The following is a 20,272-nucleotide window of genomic DNA, read 5'->3' as shown; positions in this document are numbered from 1 at the left end:
TTGTTCGGATCAAAATTTGAGAAAATGTTCTTCATGAAAGTTGTAGAGGACGTTAAACCGAGCGCGTGCATATGTGGTACGTAAAAATCGGAGTTCGTATGCGAAAGTTATAAGCGAAATAGGAAAGTTACTGTTTATAGTAAGAAGTATATATTTGAATTTTTACTGTTGAGCCGGGTAAGTTTTCTTTTTCCTTCTCTCTTCTCCCTCCCGTGGTTTTCTATCTTTCTCTCCTCTGCAACTCTCTTCCCTCTGCAACTCTCTTTCCCTCCAGCATATCTCCTCCTCCAGACCACCAAATGGCTAGCTGCTGGCCTAGATAGACTCGTCTCCTCCTCCTTAACCTGCATGTGGGAGTTGTTTACCGCGATTTGGCCGGAAATGTGGAGACCGAAGCCAACATTTTTACTGTAGCAAAATGGTCAACGCCGATTTCCGGTCACCTTCGGCCACAAAACCAGGTCCATTAGAAGCGTCTTGAGCCACTCTTCATGCCCTCTAAACCTCTTGCAGCGATTCGAAGCGTGGAGGAAGAAAGCATAATTGGAAAATTTCACTGTACTTCAGATTGCTTAATTGTTCGGCCACTTCAAGGTATTTTCTGACTTTGTCACAGTTGAGAAAGTTATTGGAAATGTTGAGATGATGCTGTGGTTGAAATTTGGTGGCCGGAGGAGGAGTTGGCCGCCGCATGAACAGTGTCACCGCATGAATAGTGCGATGGTGAATAGTGCGTATGAACAGTGATTTATATTATGTTTTTTATTAGCTAGTTAAATTCTATAATTATCATAGAACTTGTATGTGAAGTTTGGTGAATTTTGGAGAAGCTTGGAATTAATTATGAATTTTTGAAGTTTAGGGTTTCGATTATCGAATTACGAGAATCCGACCGTCGGATATCTCTCGGTTCTGCTTTGGAACCTTTAAATTAACGAATTGATATTAGTGGTATAATTTGGGTTGCATCCAAGGAGAAGTGGAGATGTAATTATGACGAATTGATTTTAGGAATCGTATTAATTTGTCGAATAACTATTCACGGAATATAATTGTGTACAGGGCGATGTACCGAGCTATTGCTCGACGAAGGAACTCGTATGCATGGTCGCCTAAATAGTACTATGAGTGGACATTTGTTTTTAAATTAATTCCGCATGCAGTATTATTATTATTTTCTTTCAATTGAGATTTAATTATGTTTTGAATATTTGAGATTTAGTTTATCGAGATTTATTTATGGATTACGAGATTAGTATTGAAATTCCTTCCCGAGGGCTTTTAGTAGATTTTTGAGATAGTCATTCATGAGTTATTGAGTTGGGAAATGATTTTCGGGAAGTGACTGATTCGGAAAAATATTATGAGAATTATTGTTTTCGAATTTCAGTTTTTATGAAGATATACGAGTGCAATGGATTTAGCAAATATTTGAGCATGATTGATTTATCGAGATTTATTGGGTTTTGAATTCCGCACTTATCAGACTTGAGTTAGATGGAGCTTTCTTTCCGAAAGCAATTATTGAATTATAGAGTATGTGATTATGCTTTTGAGGATTTATTGAGATATCGAGGATTGAGTTAGCGAGTTATTACTGAGTTATGCTTTCGGTGAATTATTATTGATTTATTGAGGTAATATCGAGTTTCTTTCCGAAAGCAAGTGATTGAAAGAGGTTATTTTTCAGTTCTTGAGGAGGCTATTCAGTTTATTAAGGAGGCCAGTTTTGGCGCATGCGTATCTTACCTAGTTGGCAGTCCCTTCTAGGTAATAGTCTGGTTGGCAGTCCCTTCCAGACTACAGCTCGGTTGGCAGTCTCATCCGATGCGTCACCTGGTTGGCAGTCCCTTCCAGATGACATGAGGTAGTTAGTCGGCAGTCCCGTCTACTACCTGTGGTTAGTCGGCAGTCCCGTCTACTACATGTGGCTAGTTGGCAGTCCCATCTATCCACCGCCTCCTATTCCGGTTGGCAGTCCCTACCGATGCGTCATCTGGGTGGCAGTCCCTCCTAGATGGCATGAGATGACTAGACAGCAGTCCTTTCTAGTCATCAAACGAGCCTCATGAAAAGGATGTTTTTATAAGGATTGAGGATGAGATTTTAAGAGATTTCAAGATGTTCTTGTTACGTGATTGAGATTTCAGTAAAGAGGATGATTAAAAGTGTTTCCAAGATTGTTACTGCATGCGAGGTTTTAGAGAATAACTTGGGAAAGCATTAAGTTTTAATTATTCATTTGAAATTACTTATTTTTCGTCCACTCACTCTAACGGATTTTAAATGTTTTCCCCTGGGCCATTCGGTTTTAAATGCCCAGTTTGCAGGCCAGTTTAGCTTGAGGTCGAGCGTACTTGGGGTTGAGGCATAGCTGTCATAGCTTCCGCATTATAAAAGCATCGGTCATTTATCTTGCTTTCTATTCTCTTGTTCGCCTGTATATTAGATTGCTCTGATAACCTATGAGATTAATATTCTTAAATTCAGAATTGTTTATGAAATGAGATATGTGAGATGTTGTGATATAGGGAGCAGGGTGGCTCCAGGAGAATAAGGATGGATGATTTAGAAGTGTGGATGTTTTCTACAGGTTTTGGGTTGTCCATTTTTAGGGGAAGTTCTGTCAAATTTTTGGTAGAATTTCTTCTAAAGTGGGCCCCGCAGGGCCTCTTCGGATTTCAGGGTGAAAACCGGGGCGGGTCCTGTCAGGACCAGCTGATCTGGACTGAGGCATCATCTGGCAGTTTGTCATCCAAGGAGGCATAACATGTTTTGTCTTCTCCCATACCAGCACCTCCTTGGTGTAAGTGGATTTGGCATCAGGCCATTCAGCCACGAAAGAGCATGGTGGCATGGAAAACCTTACTTAATAGAGTTTCTACAGATGAGCGGCTTCAGCGTCGTGGTACCAAGCTCTGTTCAAGATGTTATCTTTGCCGGAGACATACTGAAACTACTAACCACTTATTTCTTGAGTGTGTGGTGGCTGCGTCATCTTTGGCTTGGCTCCAGCAAATGTTCCGGCTCCACATTTCTGCAGGTACATCACTGACTGACCTGTTTCTTGATGCTACCCTCTCTACCCTTAATCAATCATCAAAATTGCTATGGTTTATTTCTCTCTGCAATTTACTTTGGTGCCTGTGGAGTGAACGTAATAAAAGAAAGTTTGAAGGTGGTGAGTGTTGCCCCTCTAGGTTCAAACAATTTTTCCTATTGTCTCTAAAAGAATCTGCAGGCTTAGCTTTTGTCTCCACATCTTCTACCTCGAGTCAGGTTCCCATCTTTGGCTACTTGGGCATTTCACCTCTTCTTCCCTCGGCACCCCGCTTCACTCCTGTGATTTGGCAGCCCCCCCAGGAGGCTGGTTTAAAGCTAACTCTGATGGTTCTTACAGTGGTATTAATCAAGCTGGCTATGGAGCAATTTTCAGAAACAGTGATGCGACCTTCTTGGGTGCTTTTTCTTGTAATGCACAGGTCTCGTGTGCTATAGATGCAGAGTTATTGGCTGTGATTGAGGTCATTAAGGTGGCAAAAGAGAGAGGCTGGTTTCCTTTGTGGGTAGAAACAGACTCCATGTTGGCATTACAGTACTTTAAAAAGCCAGGCTTAGCGCCTTGGCGGCTTCGGGTGAAATGGATGAATAGCCTTGCATCCATTAGCCAGTTTCAGGTACACATCTCTCATGTCTTCAGGGAGGGGAATCAAGTCGCAGATAAGCTAGCTAAACACGGTGCCGTGACTAGTGGTTCAGTTTGGTGGGATTCAATCCCTCAATTCCTGTTTAGTTCTCTTGGGCATGATTTTTCTGGACATACTACTTACCGGTTTGCTTAGTTTTGGTTGGTTTTCTATTTGTCTGTTCTATGTATGGGAGTGGTTAAGGTCTAGTCCCCCACCCCTCACTCTGTATCTTTGGATTCTTTTTTTTAATAAATATTCTAATGAGGGACGGGCGGTGGGCTCCCAGTTGTAATGGTCCCCTTCGGAGTTGTGTGGGTACCTTGGTGCCTCTTTCAGGCCGTTACAGAGAAGCTAATATCGTCTAATCCTCATTAGTTAATCAAAAAAAAAAAAAAAACTTGACATTCAATTTCAAAATAAATAATTTTCGCCCGCGTGTGAGGCCCGTACTTTCCTGTTTAATTTTTTGTTTTTTTGTTTTTTGTGTTGGGTACGAGTACAACAGTCCCTTATTTGTTAATCTTTTCAATGTTAGAAGGAGCGCGAAAAGTGAACTGAATCTGAGAGGCTGAGAGTAGAGTAGAGCAGAGCCGAGAGAGAGTGAGAGATGTCAAAGTTCGTATACCCTCGGCTGTCCCGGAGCGACATAGTGTCAATCGTGATGGACGCTCAGATCATGGATATTTCGGAGCACCATCTCCTCAACCCCAACCCTGATTTCGTCGCCGACCTCTACACCCGCATCCTCATCGCTCTCGACTTCTTCAACCAGTCAGTTTTTCTCTATTCTTCCCCCACTTATTTCCACTTAATTTGAGAAATTTGGACTCAATTATTTCTGGATTTGCAGGGATTTTGGGCAAGTTGATTTCGATGCCTTGCAGCAGTTTGAGAATCCCGATTTTCATGAGACCTCCCTCCACAGCATCAACCTCTGCAACAGAATCAAGCAAGTCCTCGCCTTAGTCGATTGCCCTTACAATTTCACCCTCAAAGATCTCCTCAGACCCGACCCCAATCGCACCGAGTATTTTCTCAGTGCTATTATCAATTACCATCTTTACAGGTAAAATATTATTTTCACTACTTTTTCTTCTTCTGTTTTTCTGTGGGCATATGCAATTCTCAATTAACTTTTTTACTTTCCATTATCAGAGAGACGAAAGTGAATCTACTCACCGAACTTATGAACCCGTTAACGGAGATTGAGGAGCAGCACCAATTGTTGCAGGGCCAGATTTCACAGGTATATCATATAGAGAGAAAGGGTATCTTGTAATAAACTCAAGGGATCACTATTTAGTTTTGTGCATCGATTCACCGATTCTTTGTTTTGTAGTTGAATGCTGAGATTGCGGGTTTCAATGAAGCAAGAGAAAAGGAGTTGCCTCTTCTTCAGGAGGTAGATGCCAGAGTTAGAGAATTGCGCCAAACCATTGAAGGCCTTAACAACGACCAAGTTAAAGTCAGAACTTCTCTTAAGAAGTTGAAGGAGAAGAGTGGAGAAATGGACAAACAGGTCAGATTATTCAGTGCTAGGACTCATTTTGTCTGCTTTACCTAAATAAAATTAAAGTACACGCATATAAGTTCTAAGCTGTTCTAGGAATATTGCGGTCGCTTTTATTAAGGGAAACTGAAACTGTTTTTAGTCTCCAAGGGGATCAGAACTTGGCAATTCTATTTTGGTCTATTGATTTTTGTGTGTGTTTTCTGAGCTGGAAATTAATAGCAAGAAGTGCTCAACGGCTGGGATAAACAGTCAAGTTGGAAGAGTTGAGCACTTGACCAAAATTCTGGAATGTGGACTAGGATGATGGCCATTGAAATATTTGGGGATGCCTTTAGGAGGGAACCCCAAGGCGGTGAGCTTTACGGGATTGTGTAGTAGAAAAAGTGGAGAGGAGGTTAGACGGGTGGAAGAAGGCCTTCTTATCAAGAGGGGCAAAGGTACTTTGCTGTTGAGCAGCGTACCAATACTCTCTCTCTCTCTCTCTCTCACACACACAGACACACACACACAACTCCTGTCTAGTGTCGCAAACAGGACTGAGAGATTGATGAAATACTTCTATCGGCAGTTTGTGACATAAGTAAAAGAAAGAGGTGGTTTGGGGATGCAGAACTCGGTGAAAGAGACTCTACTTGAGAAATGACTATGGAGGTTCAAGGAGGAAATAAACTCATCATGGTATGCAGTCATTAGAAGCAAATATGGATTGCAAAAAAATCCCTGGGATTTTAATACTGTGCTCAAGGCTCAAGCTGTGATCCATGGAACATGGCATTAATTTATTTACTGCTTGTTGCAATTATATGGTGGGGAATGGGGAAAGGGTTAGGTTTTGGTTAGAGAGATAGGTTGGGGACAGAGCTCTCTTTCTTTCCTTTCCTCATTTATATATTATCTCAAAATCATAATTTCCCATTGCCAAAAGTTGTCAACTCTTGTGTCCTTCCTTTGAGTTGGGATTTTGGGTTTAGAAGGAACAGTAATGACCTGGAAGTTGAGGAACTCACTGGGTCATTTCCTTTTCATCTCAAATTGAGATTTATTTATTTATTTATTATTATGTCAGATATAAGAAGCTACTGGTATTCAAATATAGATATGCTTTTCTTATTATTCTTTCTTTTTTCTTGTGTCTTATTCTGTTTCTCCAGATTTCTGATGCTGATTTTGATCTGCTAAAATGTGATTCCGAGAGACAAGAATTACGTTCAAGAATTGTACAGTCACCAGATAAACTGCAGGTACCTTTTTTATTCATGTTGGTCATGGTACATTTATATATGGTAATTCTGATTCATCAACTTTTACTAAATTCCTGTTGGTTTGCATCCACATTCCATGTGTTAGTTTTCAGTGTTGTTAACCCATTTGTATATTTCATGCTGTCATGCTTTTGAAACCCCATACTGATAATTTTAAGTTGGAAGTGACCATGGTAGGAGATGCAAGAACTTGAAGAAAAAGATGTGATAGTCTTAACTTGTTACTTTGGTCCTTTTCCAAATACTTTTTAAATAAGGTTCTTTTAACAAATCAAAAAATGGCCTTTACTGTTTTGGTGTAAAACTAAAATCAGTCCAACACAAAGGACATATCTCTGCAAGATTATTTCTTCTGATAAACTAATAAATTTTTTCTGTTTATGGAAAAATATAGAAAGGGAATTGATCTGTCTGTCTCTGTCTCTGTCTCTCTCCCCACACACAAACAAAGATGTTGTGGCTTCAGATTCTGAAATTGTTAGACATGGTGCAATGATCCTCACCATGGCAGTTTTTTTTATTTTGTTTATTTTTTTTCAAGCACAATGGCACTTCAGAATGTAAAATTTACAAGTTCAGTCCATCATGACCACCAACTGGAATCCACATAATTTGGTGTTGAGAATATTGGGAAGAATCTTGGGCTCTGGAATTGTAGAGATGAGCTCATTTATGCAAATCTTTTAAGCCTTTTGAAAAGATGATGTGTGGTCCAAATTAATACATATAACTTACTAATCAACCTTCAACTCCAGTTCTTGCTTATTGCACAAGTAAATTAATGTCTGACACTTGTGTAGGTGTTTGAATTCATTTGGTACAAGAGAATAAACATACACATACCCTTGCCTAGGGGCTACAACATTACTTTTTGGATTCTTGTGGATGTGCCATTTTTTACCAGTTTTGTCCTTTTTTTTTTTTGGAATCATATGAGTTTCCTTTTGAAATGGTCAACTAAAGTTTTAAACGGGTCTCAGAATGATATTTTACTCATGAATAAATTTGGTTACCAGAGTAATAACCGAAATTGGGTTTGGCTCTTTTGCACTGAGCATCATGCCATATTGATACTACAAAAGTTTCCAGCAAATGATTAGCACTTTTCTGTTACTCAGCAAATCTTTTTAGAGAACAGGTGAATTTATCTTGCAAGAAGTGTGATAACCAATCAAATGCAGTGCACTAATTAAAGAGTTTGGCCTTGTTGAGTGTCTTTCCCACACCACAAACGTGAAGCCTTGCCCTATGTTTTATAATGTTCTAGGCCTCAATCTCCACCCATTGCCAATTAGTTTTGGATTGGATCCTTCAGTTAATGTTATTAGAGGAGGCTATCCATGTGTTAGGCCCAATGCCCACATGTACTATGAAGTCCATGTCTCTCACTAAATTTATGCCAGATGTGTGAGGGTGCATGTTGAGAGTTATATGCCACACCAGGAATGTGAAGCCTTGCCTTACCCTTTATACTGGGATTCACATGGGTAGCCAGTTGGTTTTGGGTTATATGGTCTAAATTGTTTAGGCATGTGTAAGTATCTAGCATTAAACTCAACAGCAAAGTACAATACTTGACACAGATGATTAATTGGTTCTGTTATTAATTGCATATATCTTATTATAGTTATTTCGTAGTTAGGCCTGCATAAGAAGCCAGTTGAAAACCCTAAAGTTATGCATCCTTTGTAATTTCCAAGTTTACATCAAACAACAAGCTTTTCTCTTCCAGTATTGACTATATAACTGCATACTTCATTTTTGTTATGTTGACTGCGGCAGTGTTTCTGTAGTTTCATTGATTGCTCAGCAGATTTGTGCTCCTTTTGAACTAACTAAATCACACTTTTGCTTAAAGAGGGCTGTAGAAGAGAAGAAATCAATTCGAGAGAAGGCAAAGAATGATGAAATGTCAGCCATGCAATCTTTTAAGGAGAAGACTGCTGTTGAGGAGGTTTATACGAAGGTAGTATGTTATCAGAGTGCATGTTTCAGTGACCCCTCTGCATGCTGTTCTTTTATATGTTGATCTAATTATTTAAAATGCGCTGCGTAGGCCTGTGTAGTTGAAGTGTCTTTACTTCTGAAAGCTGGTATTGGGAACATTCTTGGTTAGAAATGACTATTACCTTTAAAAAAATTAAGGGATTTTGACAAAAAAGCCCAATCCAGTCGGGCCAAGAGCAGTGTGTACCACTGTGGATTTTTATCCTTTTCCATACGCTCATTTTTTCTTTTCTTTTCGGTTTTTGTTCATATTAGTGTATTCAGTGACAGTAACATTTCCAAGTGTTATTAGCGTCTGGCATTATGAACAAAAACCGAAAAGAAAAGAAAAAATGAGCGTATGGAAAGGGATAAAAATCCACAGTGGTACACACTGCTCTTGGAAATGTTACTGTCACTGAATACACTAATATAATTAAAATATAGTTATATTGGGAACTGACACAGAAGTAGTGATATGCATTTAAGTATTCTGAGTGGTGAATTTTTGTGTTTGATATGCTTCCACCAATTCACATGTAAATTATAAATAAATAAGAGTAACATGTGTCTGTGAAAGAATGTAGTTGGCCACTGCTAATTTTATCAATAACTTTTCTGTGCGTATTCTCAGGTTCTAAAGAAATTATCAAAGCACTTGGCCCAGATGCAGGCTATACAAGAACAGGTATGCTTTAAATCTGTTTGCTTTCAAGTGTGAAGTGCTTGTAGCAGTATCCAGATTTATCTTACAGTATAAGATATGGTTTCCCTTCTTTGTGCTAAACGAACTTTACCGTTTGCATTTCTTATTCATGCATTGCAACTGTTCATTGCTTGAAATAATAACTTCATAACATTGCCACTTTTGAGTTATTAGGTCAATTCTGCTAAATTTGCGGGCAAAGACTATAAAGCATTAAAAGACAAAATAAGTGATGATGAAATCCTGATCAAGTCTCTTCAAAACGAAGTTGTGAAACGACAGGCAAAAGGTATTCTCTTATAGTCAATTTGTGTTCAGTTTCTTTCTTTTCTGAATAATTGACAGCTTAATATGAGAGATAAATGGTCAGTTGTGCTTTGGAGTTTAGAGCTGTTTTTTCTCTTATCTCAGTGAAAGATTTGAATGACTTGAAAAGGAAGCTAGAAAAGGAAAGAGATCTAAAGTTTGAGGAGGCTACTAAAGAATTTAGTAATGTCAAGCTGGAGGTGGAATCAAGGAGGGGTGTTCTTGAAGCAAGGCAAAAGGATGTTGAAGCTGCAGTAGCAGAGGTATTTTTTGTGTAGATTATGATGGGGGATAATTTTTGTATTTTTTAGATTCTTTTTTAATCTAAAGTACGTATTTGATACTTTTGTTAAGTATATAATTTTAGCTCTGCAATTGGTAGGTGGATTCTATAACTGCAAAGGTTGCCTCAGTAAGAAAATCTGCAGCAGCTGATCAGCAAGCATTAGCTCATAAATGTGAGGAGATCATTAAAGAGGTACTTAGCATTGCAGTGTTTTTCTTGCTCAACTAGCTTTATACCGATTAGTCTTATTCGCCAAACCCAAATAAGGAAAAGTTTGCTTTCTCTTCTTCAATTTGTTGAAGAGTTGTTTTAGGTTCTGCTATTTGTTTCGCTTTTCTTTCTCCCCCTAAAAAAAAAAGTATTGAAAAGAATTCCCTGATCTTCCACTAGGAATATTTATGTGGAAACTAAAATTGAAATCTATGCCAGTTGTGCTCTTTATACGGGTAGTACACTTCATTTTTTTGCTTGATGTTTCGAGCCTGAACAATTTTTAATGGTTGCAATATGTCTATGTACATGAATGGTTGCAGTTCCACCAATATGCAAGTTCAATTGGGATCTTGCTGCAATGATTGATAGAGCGTCAAAACTCAAAAGCACATTGAGCATGGAGCAGGTTCTTTTGGAATTTCTTGGCAGGTTAGACCGCAGAAAGTATCTTGTTTCTTCAGTATACATCTTCCCCTTGAGCCTGATGCATCCTTCCTGTATACATCTTCCACTTGAATCTTGTTTCTTCAGTTTGACAAGAAAGTTTCACCGGATGCTTCATCCCTCATACAAAAGAATGCCCCTTCAGTTTCAACAAGGTTGCCTGCTTTTGCTTGCTATGCAGATTGAGTTGTATAATCTCTTCTCTCTCTCTCTCTCTGTTTTTTTTTTTTTGGTTTTGGTAGGGGGAGTTGTATATTATTTTTGAAAGGCACTTTTTAGAGACCTTTGTCTTCATAATAGTAGTTTATTTACAAATGAGGTCTTGTTTTGATTATTTGTCCTCGGATGGTTCCCGAAATGAACCAGAACAATTTATAGCTTAATTCCTGTATATCATCGCTTCATCAATCTGATCAGGCAATTTGTTACCTCACAGCCATCTCAACCACCACATAGAAGAAAAGCAATCCCTTGGGGTTAGTCCAAGTATTGAGGGAGGGTGGAGAATGTGTTAGGATTATATTAGGTTAGAGATTTGATGATTGAGTAACTAAAACACAAAATAAAAACAAAAAATTGTTCAAATACATGCATCTTATTTTCTAGATAAAATAATTTATGTTTTTTCTATTAATGATATTTATAAAGGATTAGGAGGAAAAATGTGCTCTGCTCTCTTGCCCCCCTCTAGAAGCTTGGTTGTTGGTTTCGCCAATGGTCGGTTCTTGGGGACTATTGTTTGCCTTTATATGCTCATTAGATGTAGGTGCAATTACTTTAGTAGTGGTCTTCTGTTATACCTTATTGGGTGTCGTAATATAAAAACATAAAAAAGGAGTAAAAAAGATAAATGGTCGTATTTCCCTAAAAAAGGATGAAAACAGAGAAAGCTAGATAATCCATTTAAGCTGAAATTTCAGTAGAGGACCTTTTAGGGATAAGGTGTTGTACGACCACTTGGCACATGGTAAAGCTTCTTGAGGTCTCTCCACGCATACATTTCTTGTATTGTTCCAAAGTCTTGTTTAAAGTGATAAGCAGCGGTAGCTTTTAGCTTATGAAAACTGTGTTTTATCAACTTTTATTAGCAACATTAAGGTGTGACTTTTGAAATAAGATACTTTATTTAATTTTACTGAACACCTTTTGCTATCTAGCTTATAAAGCAGAAACTTTACCAAAACGGGCCAAATTCCCAGTTTAACTTTCAAGCTGTACTTTTGTTAAGCGTGGTGCCCTCAATTCATAAGTGTCTCCCAAAAGTACTAAAGAAAGATTGTGTCTTTATGAATAATGATCTTCTCATGAATTCCAAACACTTATTACACAAATATTTGAGCTACTGTTGATGTAATATAAAGGTGGGCCAAAATGAAGTATGCAATCTCAGTCAATCTTGTCAACCACCACCAGTATAGCTGTTTTGCCATTTGAACTAGACAATGCATCAATAAAGGCATTGATACCATGCATTGTTAGGATTGCCATAGGTTGCAACAATCCAGTAGGGAGGATTGTTTCATAATAATAGTTTTGCTGATAAACACTGCATTTTGCCACAGACTTATTAATATCCCCTTTGCAGTCCATGCAAAGCAAAAGACCTGTTTATTCGCTTAAGTTTTCAGGCCACCTGCATGCCCTCCTGTTAATCATTTCAAGAGTTTTATCTCCGTTCACTACTTCACTGCAATCAAGAACACACACTATCCTTTGAGTATAATTGTGAATTCACAAGAGTAAAGTGTAGCTGCTACAGTGTCCTTCAAGCAACCTTGCTGAATGTCAAGTATAAATTGATGACTGTGGAAACTCCAGTAAGTGCTGCCAGTTCAGACCTTCTTCACAATCTATCTGGTGCAGCATCATTCTATCAGCTTTATAAAGAATGGAGTGGCCATACCCTATCATTTTCAAAACCACTTATTTTAATCTAAATAATTAGGAGATCTAGATTTTGAAATGATGACCTAGTGTAGTTTTTGTCGTTACTAACAAGGGTTTTTTACTTCAACAGTGTCTGAACTCTTTGAGGACTTTTAAAATGATACCTGAACTCTGAAAGTGATCAAAGTGATACCTGGACTCTAATTTTCTTGTCAACGGAATACCTCTTCTTATTTGAGAGGTATCACTTTGATCACTTTGAGAGTTCAGCTATCATTTTAAAAGTCTTCGAAGAGTTCAGACACTATTGAAGTAAAAAACCCTACTAACAAAGCTTGATGTCTTGGCGCCCAGGTTTCGCTCAGATATTATTACTATGATAGCACAGCTCCTTTGCAGATGCATCACGCTCTACTATAAACTTTTTGGTAGAATCTTGAAGTGCAAAGACAGGCGAGGAAGCCTGGCTGGCTTCAACTCTTTAAAAGCTTGTTTGGACTCAAGGGTTCACTTTAAACCATCAGTCTTGAACATTTTGGTGAATGATTTAGCAAGAATACCAAAATTTCTAACAAACTTTCTTAGTAGCCAACTAACCCCAAGAATCCTCTTAACCCTCGTAGGGGTTTTGGTTTTACTCACATTCGTGATACAATCAATCTTACCTTTAGCACTAATCATATGTCCTAGCTACACACTCCACTTTTGTCATAGCAAATCTACATCTACTCTCCTTCAGTTTTAAAAAATGCTGCCTGCTGCAACCTTGTGTTCCTCATCCAAATGTTGTAGATGAGATTTATTAGAATAGTTGTAGAACAAGTCTGTCAATACATCATTCGTCACTGCTTGAAAAGTTGAGGGAGCGGTGGTGACGCCAATTCACATGAGCAAAACCTCGTAATGCCCACTGTTGACTTGTTGAGTCCTGAAATCAGTTAACTACATCAGCTAGGAGCGTCCTGCTTTGATGATATCCTAAGCTTGGTGTATATCAGTAATCCATGTCTTTTATGTAGAAGCTTATCCACTATTAGTATTGGTGTGTTTGTCTTTAACTGTTATAGCATTGAGTCCTGTAATCCACGCACATTCTCCAAGATCCATTTCTTCTTAACTAGCAAAACAGGTGATGAAAATGGGCCAACACTTGGCCTGATAACAATCTGCTGAATTTTTGTCTTTTGAAAGTGTGGATACCTGAATGGTGTTACAGTCACAAGAGCTGTATTGGTAATAGCTCAGTTCTATGATTCTGCTCCCTTTGAGGTGGGAAAGATGCGAGAGTTCTAGACACCTTAGCATATTTTATCATAAGAGAATTGTTTGTTATGATAAAAACGTTGGAAAAGTGGGAGTTTGAGTGATGCAAATTTGTTTGTACCATGCCTTTAAACTCCGCAGGTCTCGAAATATTTGTCATGATGAAGATGGAACTGAAGAACTTATATTTGTCATGATGAAAATGGAATTAAAGAACTCAAGTCGTTCTAAGTATGGCTATTATAAGAGATGCAAATAAATTTATGGAACTCCCAAGTACATTCATAATGTAATTGAAGTTCTAATAGTTAGAGAAGAACATTATAAGAGATGCAAAGTGTGAAAAGATATCTCTATAACATGTTTTGGACTAATTGTTGGTTATCCTACTCACTTATTCTTGCTCATACTCTCACTGGTGCTCATTACGATATCAATGCTAGAATTTGTGATTTCTGGAATGATGATGAATGAAATTTGGAGCTTCTTGATCCCAGCCTCCAGATATTATCAATCATATTATATGCATCCCTCCTGGCTCCTGGTCTCAATGGGGATTGCTGCACATTTGCACTGCAAGATCATCCGCTCTTCTGGTCTGATGTGTGATTTCTTCACCTATCTGTTGGTACATTTCGAAGTGGCGCAATAAGGTTGTTTTTTATCCTAACTTTGATAGCCAAATTATTTACACAGCTGCTAAAGAGTGGAATCAGTCTCAAGCCAAAGCCAATGTCATCACTGATTATTATCTCAATTTTTTTGGTTTGGAAAAAAGTCAAAAACCCCCTGTTAGTCTGCCAAACTTAACGTTGATAGTGCAAGGAATAGTACTAATAGACTATCAGTAATGGTGGGGTTCTGTGCGGCCATACTGATGCTAATCTAGGCATTGGTCAGGTTCTTGATGCAGAAGCCTCGGGAATGCTTCTTGGTTTAAAAGTGGCCCTTGGATCAACGCATCTCCCCCACTCAAATTGAATCCTACTCTGCAGTTCTTGTTTCCCTGATTTAAATTGTCATGTGCAAACTCATCCTCTTGGTGCCACTGTCCTAGTGTCCTTAGCTCCAGACATCTCATGTCTCAACCTGATTCTTTGGCCAAATCTGGTCTTGATCATGATCGCGGAGTCCTCTTCTTTGAACCTCATCCACCTCAATCTGCCGAGGCTTTCTTGGATGACCTTAATGAAGTTTTTAGATCTAGGCTGTTACTTGTTTTTTTTTTATCATTTATTCTCTAGGCCTTTTTAAGGCTTCCATATAACCAAATCAGAAAAAACTAAAAAAAAAAAAAAAGAAAGAAGAGATATCTCTACAAGAGCACCCCCCAAGTAAGTTGCATGCAGAACTGAAATGGTGAAAGAACTCAATCGACATGACAAATTTAAAATTCGGTACTATGTTTCTCTATTTACAAAATGGAAAAGTTTCTGTGCTCCCGTAACTTCAAACGAAGCACAATTAGTATTTGTTAGTTAGCCATTGTCAACATGTATAACAATGTGCTGACTACTTTTTCTTTCTCATATTCTGACCAAATACAGGTGTAAATTTTCTCATATATACTGTTTTTACTCCAACGGGCTATTGTGATTCCACAACCGGAACAGTAGTATAGGTGTAGCTCTCTACCACCGTGTCATTACCCTTCCTTCTATACTCAGTCCAGGAAACCTTCCAAATCTTGAGCAAACTTTGCCTGCAAGAACATCATAGGGGAAGGAGTAAGAGCGATTGTTTTAGCAGAAAGACAGTGTTTACAATAGAACTAACACAAGAATGATTCTATCAATTAATAAAAAAAAATTAAGGAAAAAAATCAGAAGACTGATAAGTAGATGGCAAGGGGTTGTTCAATTCCTCAAGTACAAAAAATATATGGCATCATGTCAAATCCACAACTAACAAACATGTGGCATGATTGAAAAGCAAATACAAAGAAATCCATACACCTAAACATGATATAGTCGGTCAGTTCTCACAAACTAATGTGCTGTTCCGCAAACCTAGAATAGAAGGTGTAAACAGTTGGAAAGAGAAAATTGACAAACTAAGTAGAAGACCTGACAAGAATATATATAAGAAATTTTGAGTGTGGCTAAATTGTTAGTATGGAATGAAGTCTGCAGTCTTCATACAAAAAAAAAAAAAAAGTGTCAAATCAGAAGTAGATATGAGAGAAAACTGTGGGTAGTATCAGCACATATGGTCATGGTCCTTTTGTGGTTTATAGAGTTTTCTGACTGCTGTTATCATCAAATGAGAAAAAAACCTGCTGAAAGATCAACTCATTCCTATCGGGTTTTCTACAGAGATTAAATTTGTGAATTGGCCTATTGTTACGCATATCCCATTCAGCTACATGCAGCAAAGCTTACTGTTATCTGAAACGCACATAATTTGAAGGGAAATGAGTCAATGACAAATACCTCTCTGGTTCAATAGTTCTCTTTGCAAGCATAAGCGTCAAGAAGATAGGAACCATTGCAGCGCACAGATGCTTAAGGGTGTGCCCGCTAACAATATGATATGTCCATTTGTAGATCACTTTATCACCAGCTTCTTCCACCTTGGCTAAAAGATAAAACACTGCAATAACAGGAAAAGTTTATAACCAACAAAATGAAAACACTAGATATATATATATATATATATATATATATATATATATATATATATAGAGGCCCGTTCTGAAGCGGACGTCCGCACTTCGCTAAAGTGCGGACGGCGATGCAGCGGAGGCGTTCCAGGCGGCGGCGGCGGCGCGCGGCTTGCAGGAGGGAGGCCGGAGGCATCTTGGACTGTTCTGGGCAGTGTTCACGGTCGGAGGAGGTCGGGGTTGCAGGTTCTGGGCAGCAACCCGACCTGCAACTGCAGGTTTTCTGGGCAGCCCTCCAACGACGTCGCCGGCGACTCCACCTACTACAGACGGCTCCGCCCGACCCCTGGCGTCCTTCCGGCAACCCTCGCCGCTCCGTCGCGCCCCGAGCCGAGCTGCAGCAGCGCCGTCCGCACTTTAACGAAAGTGCGGACGTCCTCTTTGGAACGCCTCCGTATATATATATATATATATATATATATATATATATATATATAAATTATCATAGGAACTCTCGTTAATAAAACCACAAACCTGCTGCCCAAAGCCAATATGTGGAATGTGTGTACATAGGGGGCAACAAGATAGCCATCAGGGGAATGGCAATGCAAGGAAGAAACTGGATCAGAGCATATGGGCGGAGGTCATCAAAAAATCTGCAGAAGGATATCACATCAATTATATTTTGAAATAGAATGCAGTTTACAGACACCACAACCAACTTTGATATTGAGGCACCATCATCTGTAACTAGGCAGATGCATACAGTATTTAGCCAATTTTAGCAAGGGGTTAAAAGGCAATATGAATTGACATTTGAGACTCTTCCAAACCCCATAAAGGTTTCACTAATAGCCTATCTTTCCCAGAACTCCACAACCCTGGTATCGGTGCATGCCAATCAAAGGGAATGCAAAACCAAAACTCGTATTCCTGCTCTAGAAGATGTACTTCATGATTACAACTAGTTCCTCTACAGTGTAAATACAGCTCAGGAGAGAGTGGCCATCATAATAAAAAGGAATGAGGTACAGTGCTTGCCTCCAATACAATATGCTTATTACACCCGCCAAAAGCAGAGGTAAAATGGAAATGGTCCCCTTCCGTTCATCAATCCTTTCAATGATGAAAATTGCAATGATTGATGTGAATGCAATTGTCATCTACAATTGTCATGAGAACATGAAGAAAAAAAAAAGTCAGTTAATGGAATATATGATATCTTGATAGTCGCCGATATTCTATAAAACAAAAATCATTTTAACAGCTAATCAAACTCACAGGCAAGCGATCCCACACTAGAGTAGCGTCGTTTGGGTTAAGATGATAATATGAGGATCCAATCCCAACAGCAGCCACACCAAGGTAGAAACATGTCCAACCCCAAAGCTCGCCTTGCAAGCTATTATTAAAAAATTGAAGAAGAATGCATTAATTTATTTCAGAATGTTGTTTATGCATTGAAAATTTTCAAAAGTACAGGATTACAGTACCTGAGCTTCATATAGTTCCCATAATAGCAAAGGACGAGACCAATGATACCAACGACCAGGAAAGGGAAATTTGAAATCACATTAAGGGTATTGGGAATACCTGAGATTAAAACTGAGCCCGTCAATTTCAATTATTCAGAGCAAACAAAAAAAAGAGTGGAATGCATCTGGTAGTGATCAAGATAAAAAGAACAGAAATACAGGAATTCTTCAAGAGAGAGAGAGAGAGAGAGATTCGAACCGAAAAACTCGCGCTTATCAGCGAAATCATGGTAAGCTTGAGACTGAGGGATGGCGGGAGTGACGATCATGAGCACGACAAAGCAGAGGAGGGCCAGTCCCCAGGCGTACATGGTTCTCTTCTTCATGTTCTTCCTTGTCTGATTCTCCAATTACCCCTGAGATAGAGGATAATTTAACCAATATTGAACGATTAGGTTACCAATTTCCAATTGGGAATGAATCGAATCATGAATTTGATTACAGCAAGTAAAACCTAGAATCTGAAGCAGCATGTAATTACCTGGAGTTGAGAGATAGAGCTTCCGAAGACGGCGGTGGTTCAGATGATTGAGCTTTCCGACTTCACACAACTCTTGAGTTTGAGTTTGAGGTCACACGATTCTTAAGACTTTACGAAAACCAAACTGAGAAGCAATTGAAAGGAAATTCCGCCAACACCAAAACAACAAATTCTTTTTTTTGTTTTTTGTTTTTGTTGAGAAAATAAAAATATTATTTCTAATTTAACTTTCTTCAATAAAAATATTGAAGACTAATTTTTTTGAGAAATTCGATAAAAATACTTTTTTATCTTTTATAATTTTGGACCAATAAGGTCAAAAAAAAATACTCAAGAAATTTGATATAGTGGAAACCTGATTAGACATACAAGTTGAGCAAATGTGAGTCGGATATTCAAAGAAGTCTAACATTCGAACATAAGGTAAAAAAAAAAAAAAAAAACCCTCTAGCGAAGGTGAGCAAAAACACTTCTAGAAAGAGCTTTATCCAAATCAACCTCCGGCTCAGAGTGATAATACGCTTTACCTATTTTTATTTCAAAAAAAAATGTGTACGTCCAAACATGAAAAAAGAAAAGTCTTTTCATGGAGGAGAATGAGACTGTCTTTTTATATTCCTTCTATCTTTAGAAGTTTCTTAAAACTTAGACATTACTAGCATTAGAAGGCTTTACAGTATTAAATTCTTTTTCATGGAGAAGATTGGGATTGTGTTTGGTTCTGACCAAGCTTGCTGAGCTTGAGTTGTGACTTTCCTTTGGGCAGCTCTCTTGGGCTTTATTTAGTTAGTTTTTGATTTTCTAATAATTCCTAACTGTTTTTAGGAAGCTATGCTTGTTAATTTTAGTAAGCGTCAGTGAGTCTTTGTTACTTCGCCTATTAACTATGTCACTGTAAACATAGTCTATAGGCTTGTTTTTATTAAGTGAGCATGATAGTTCTAATGAATAGACCTATCATATGTATCATTGCGGTATCACCGCAATTTTTGTCTATCTGTAGATAGTAGCGGAAGAATATGTAATGATCATTCTAGCCTTATCTTTTATCAATGAAAATCTATGAGATTATTTATTCAAAAAGAAGCGTTGAGCTCTCCATACATATGTTATATAGATCAATAACAGCCATCAATCATGCTTAAGATTAAGGGATTGTATCACAAGAAACAACTCACATAAATAAAACGATGGAAGAAAAGGGACATGAACAAGAAAAAATGATCATTGACAAAAGAACTATAATAAAAGATCCTTGGAAATAGGGGCAGATTTAAGGGGTTGCAAATCTGGGCAATTGCTCAAACTCATTTTTTTTTTTAAGGTGATAAAGTATGAAGGACAAGGAAGAAGAAATAGCGTATGTATTTTATTTAATTTAAATATATTATTCTTTCATTTACCACATCCTTCATGTTCGTGAAGAGATATTATGAAAATTTTAAAGAGGCTACACTGTCTTCTATAAATAATGACATTTATTAATTTTGTCCTACCTAGAAATGATTTTTTTGACTTTGCCACTGCTTGGAAAAATAAAATCATTAGTCCTCTTTCTGCATAGTCTCAACTTTGAAGATGGAAACTATGTGCTTGGTTCGTGTCATCGATAGGTTTTTCTTTGTTGAATGTATTCGAATAAGGGGTAAAGTTGGAAAAATTAATGACAAATATTAGATGTGGGGTACACTATGATATTTGATGAGTTCAAATGGCAACACCTGCATTCGCTCATAATTACCTTATGAAATAAATTTGTATTGGAACCTAATATGAAGCTCCACCCAAGTGGTAAATCAAGTCGTCAAGTTGGGCAGCGAAAATGTAGAGAGAGAAGCTCCTGCTTCTCTCTAACCCAAGCTCTCTCATCTCTACAGCAAACCTTTCTTCTTTGATTCCCTCACCCATCTGGTGACTCCGCATCCCCTGTGGTGACTCCTCATCCTGTGTGGTGATTCCTCACCCAAGTGGTGACTTGACTTCCTTGTTTGTTCCCCTTCCTTTGCATCTGAGTTTCAGCCCTCACAGATCAAATTTGTTTTTAGATCTAGATCTGGACAGATTTGTTCTCATGGTCATTCTCAGTTTTTGTTCTCCCT

The 20,272-nt window shown here is 38.2% G+C and overlaps 2 protein-coding genes across 4 annotated transcripts; one reads left to right on the top strand and one right to left on the bottom strand.

The window, feature by feature from the left end:
- Positions 1-2,614: 2,614 nt before the first annotated feature.
- Positions 2,615-10,788, top strand: LOC112179281 (kinetochore protein NUF2 homolog). Of its 3 annotated transcripts, none has more exons than XM_040511666.1 (12): positions 2,615-3,043; positions 4,225-4,460; positions 4,540-4,755; positions 4,845-4,935; positions 5,029-5,208; positions 6,354-6,443; positions 8,323-8,430; positions 9,085-9,138; positions 9,331-9,445; positions 9,568-9,725; positions 9,845-9,940; positions 10,282-10,788. In XM_040511666.1, exons 2-12 carry the CDS (start codon positions 4,297-4,299, stop codon positions 10,321-10,323), a joined length of 1,314 nt encoding a protein of 437 aa, XP_040367600.1. In that variant the 5' UTR covers positions 2,615-3,043; positions 4,225-4,296; the 3' UTR covers positions 10,324-10,788. The 3 variants fall into 3 exon arrangements, 2 of the variants coding, with proteins under 2 accessions (XP_040367600.1, XP_024173420.1); XR_002927715.2 differs by lacking the exon at positions 2,615-3,043 and having other exon boundaries at positions 4,192-4,460; positions 10,282-10,390; positions 10,493-10,788; XM_024317652.2 differs by lacking the exon at positions 2,615-3,043 and having other exon boundaries at positions 4,192-4,460.
- A 4,124-nt stretch (positions 10,789-14,912) lies between these two features.
- On the bottom strand, positions 14,913-18,333 carry LOC112175292. The gene is made up of 8 exons (XM_024312969.2): positions 18,174-18,333; positions 17,892-18,048; positions 17,651-17,750; positions 17,439-17,559; positions 17,199-17,320; positions 16,692-16,813; positions 15,988-16,147; positions 14,913-15,257 (listed from the first exon to the last, which is right to left on the bottom strand). The coding sequence occupies exons 2-8, from the start codon at positions 18,016-18,018 to the stop codon at positions 15,143-15,145; spliced, it is 867 nt and encodes a 288-aa protein (XP_024168737.1). The 5' UTR covers positions 18,019-18,048; positions 18,174-18,333; the 3' UTR covers positions 14,913-15,142.
- Positions 18,334-20,272: the final 1,939 nt, after the last annotated feature.

This window comes from Rosa chinensis, chromosome 7 (assembly GCF_002994745.2).
Source record: "Rosa chinensis cultivar Old Blush chromosome 7, RchiOBHm-V2, whole genome shotgun sequence".
NCBI lineage: Eukaryota > Viridiplantae > Streptophyta > Magnoliopsida > Rosales > Rosaceae > Rosa > Rosa chinensis.
The sequence above is the reverse complement of the archived record's forward strand: the minus strand, read 5'-3'. Positions and strand labels throughout refer to the sequence as shown.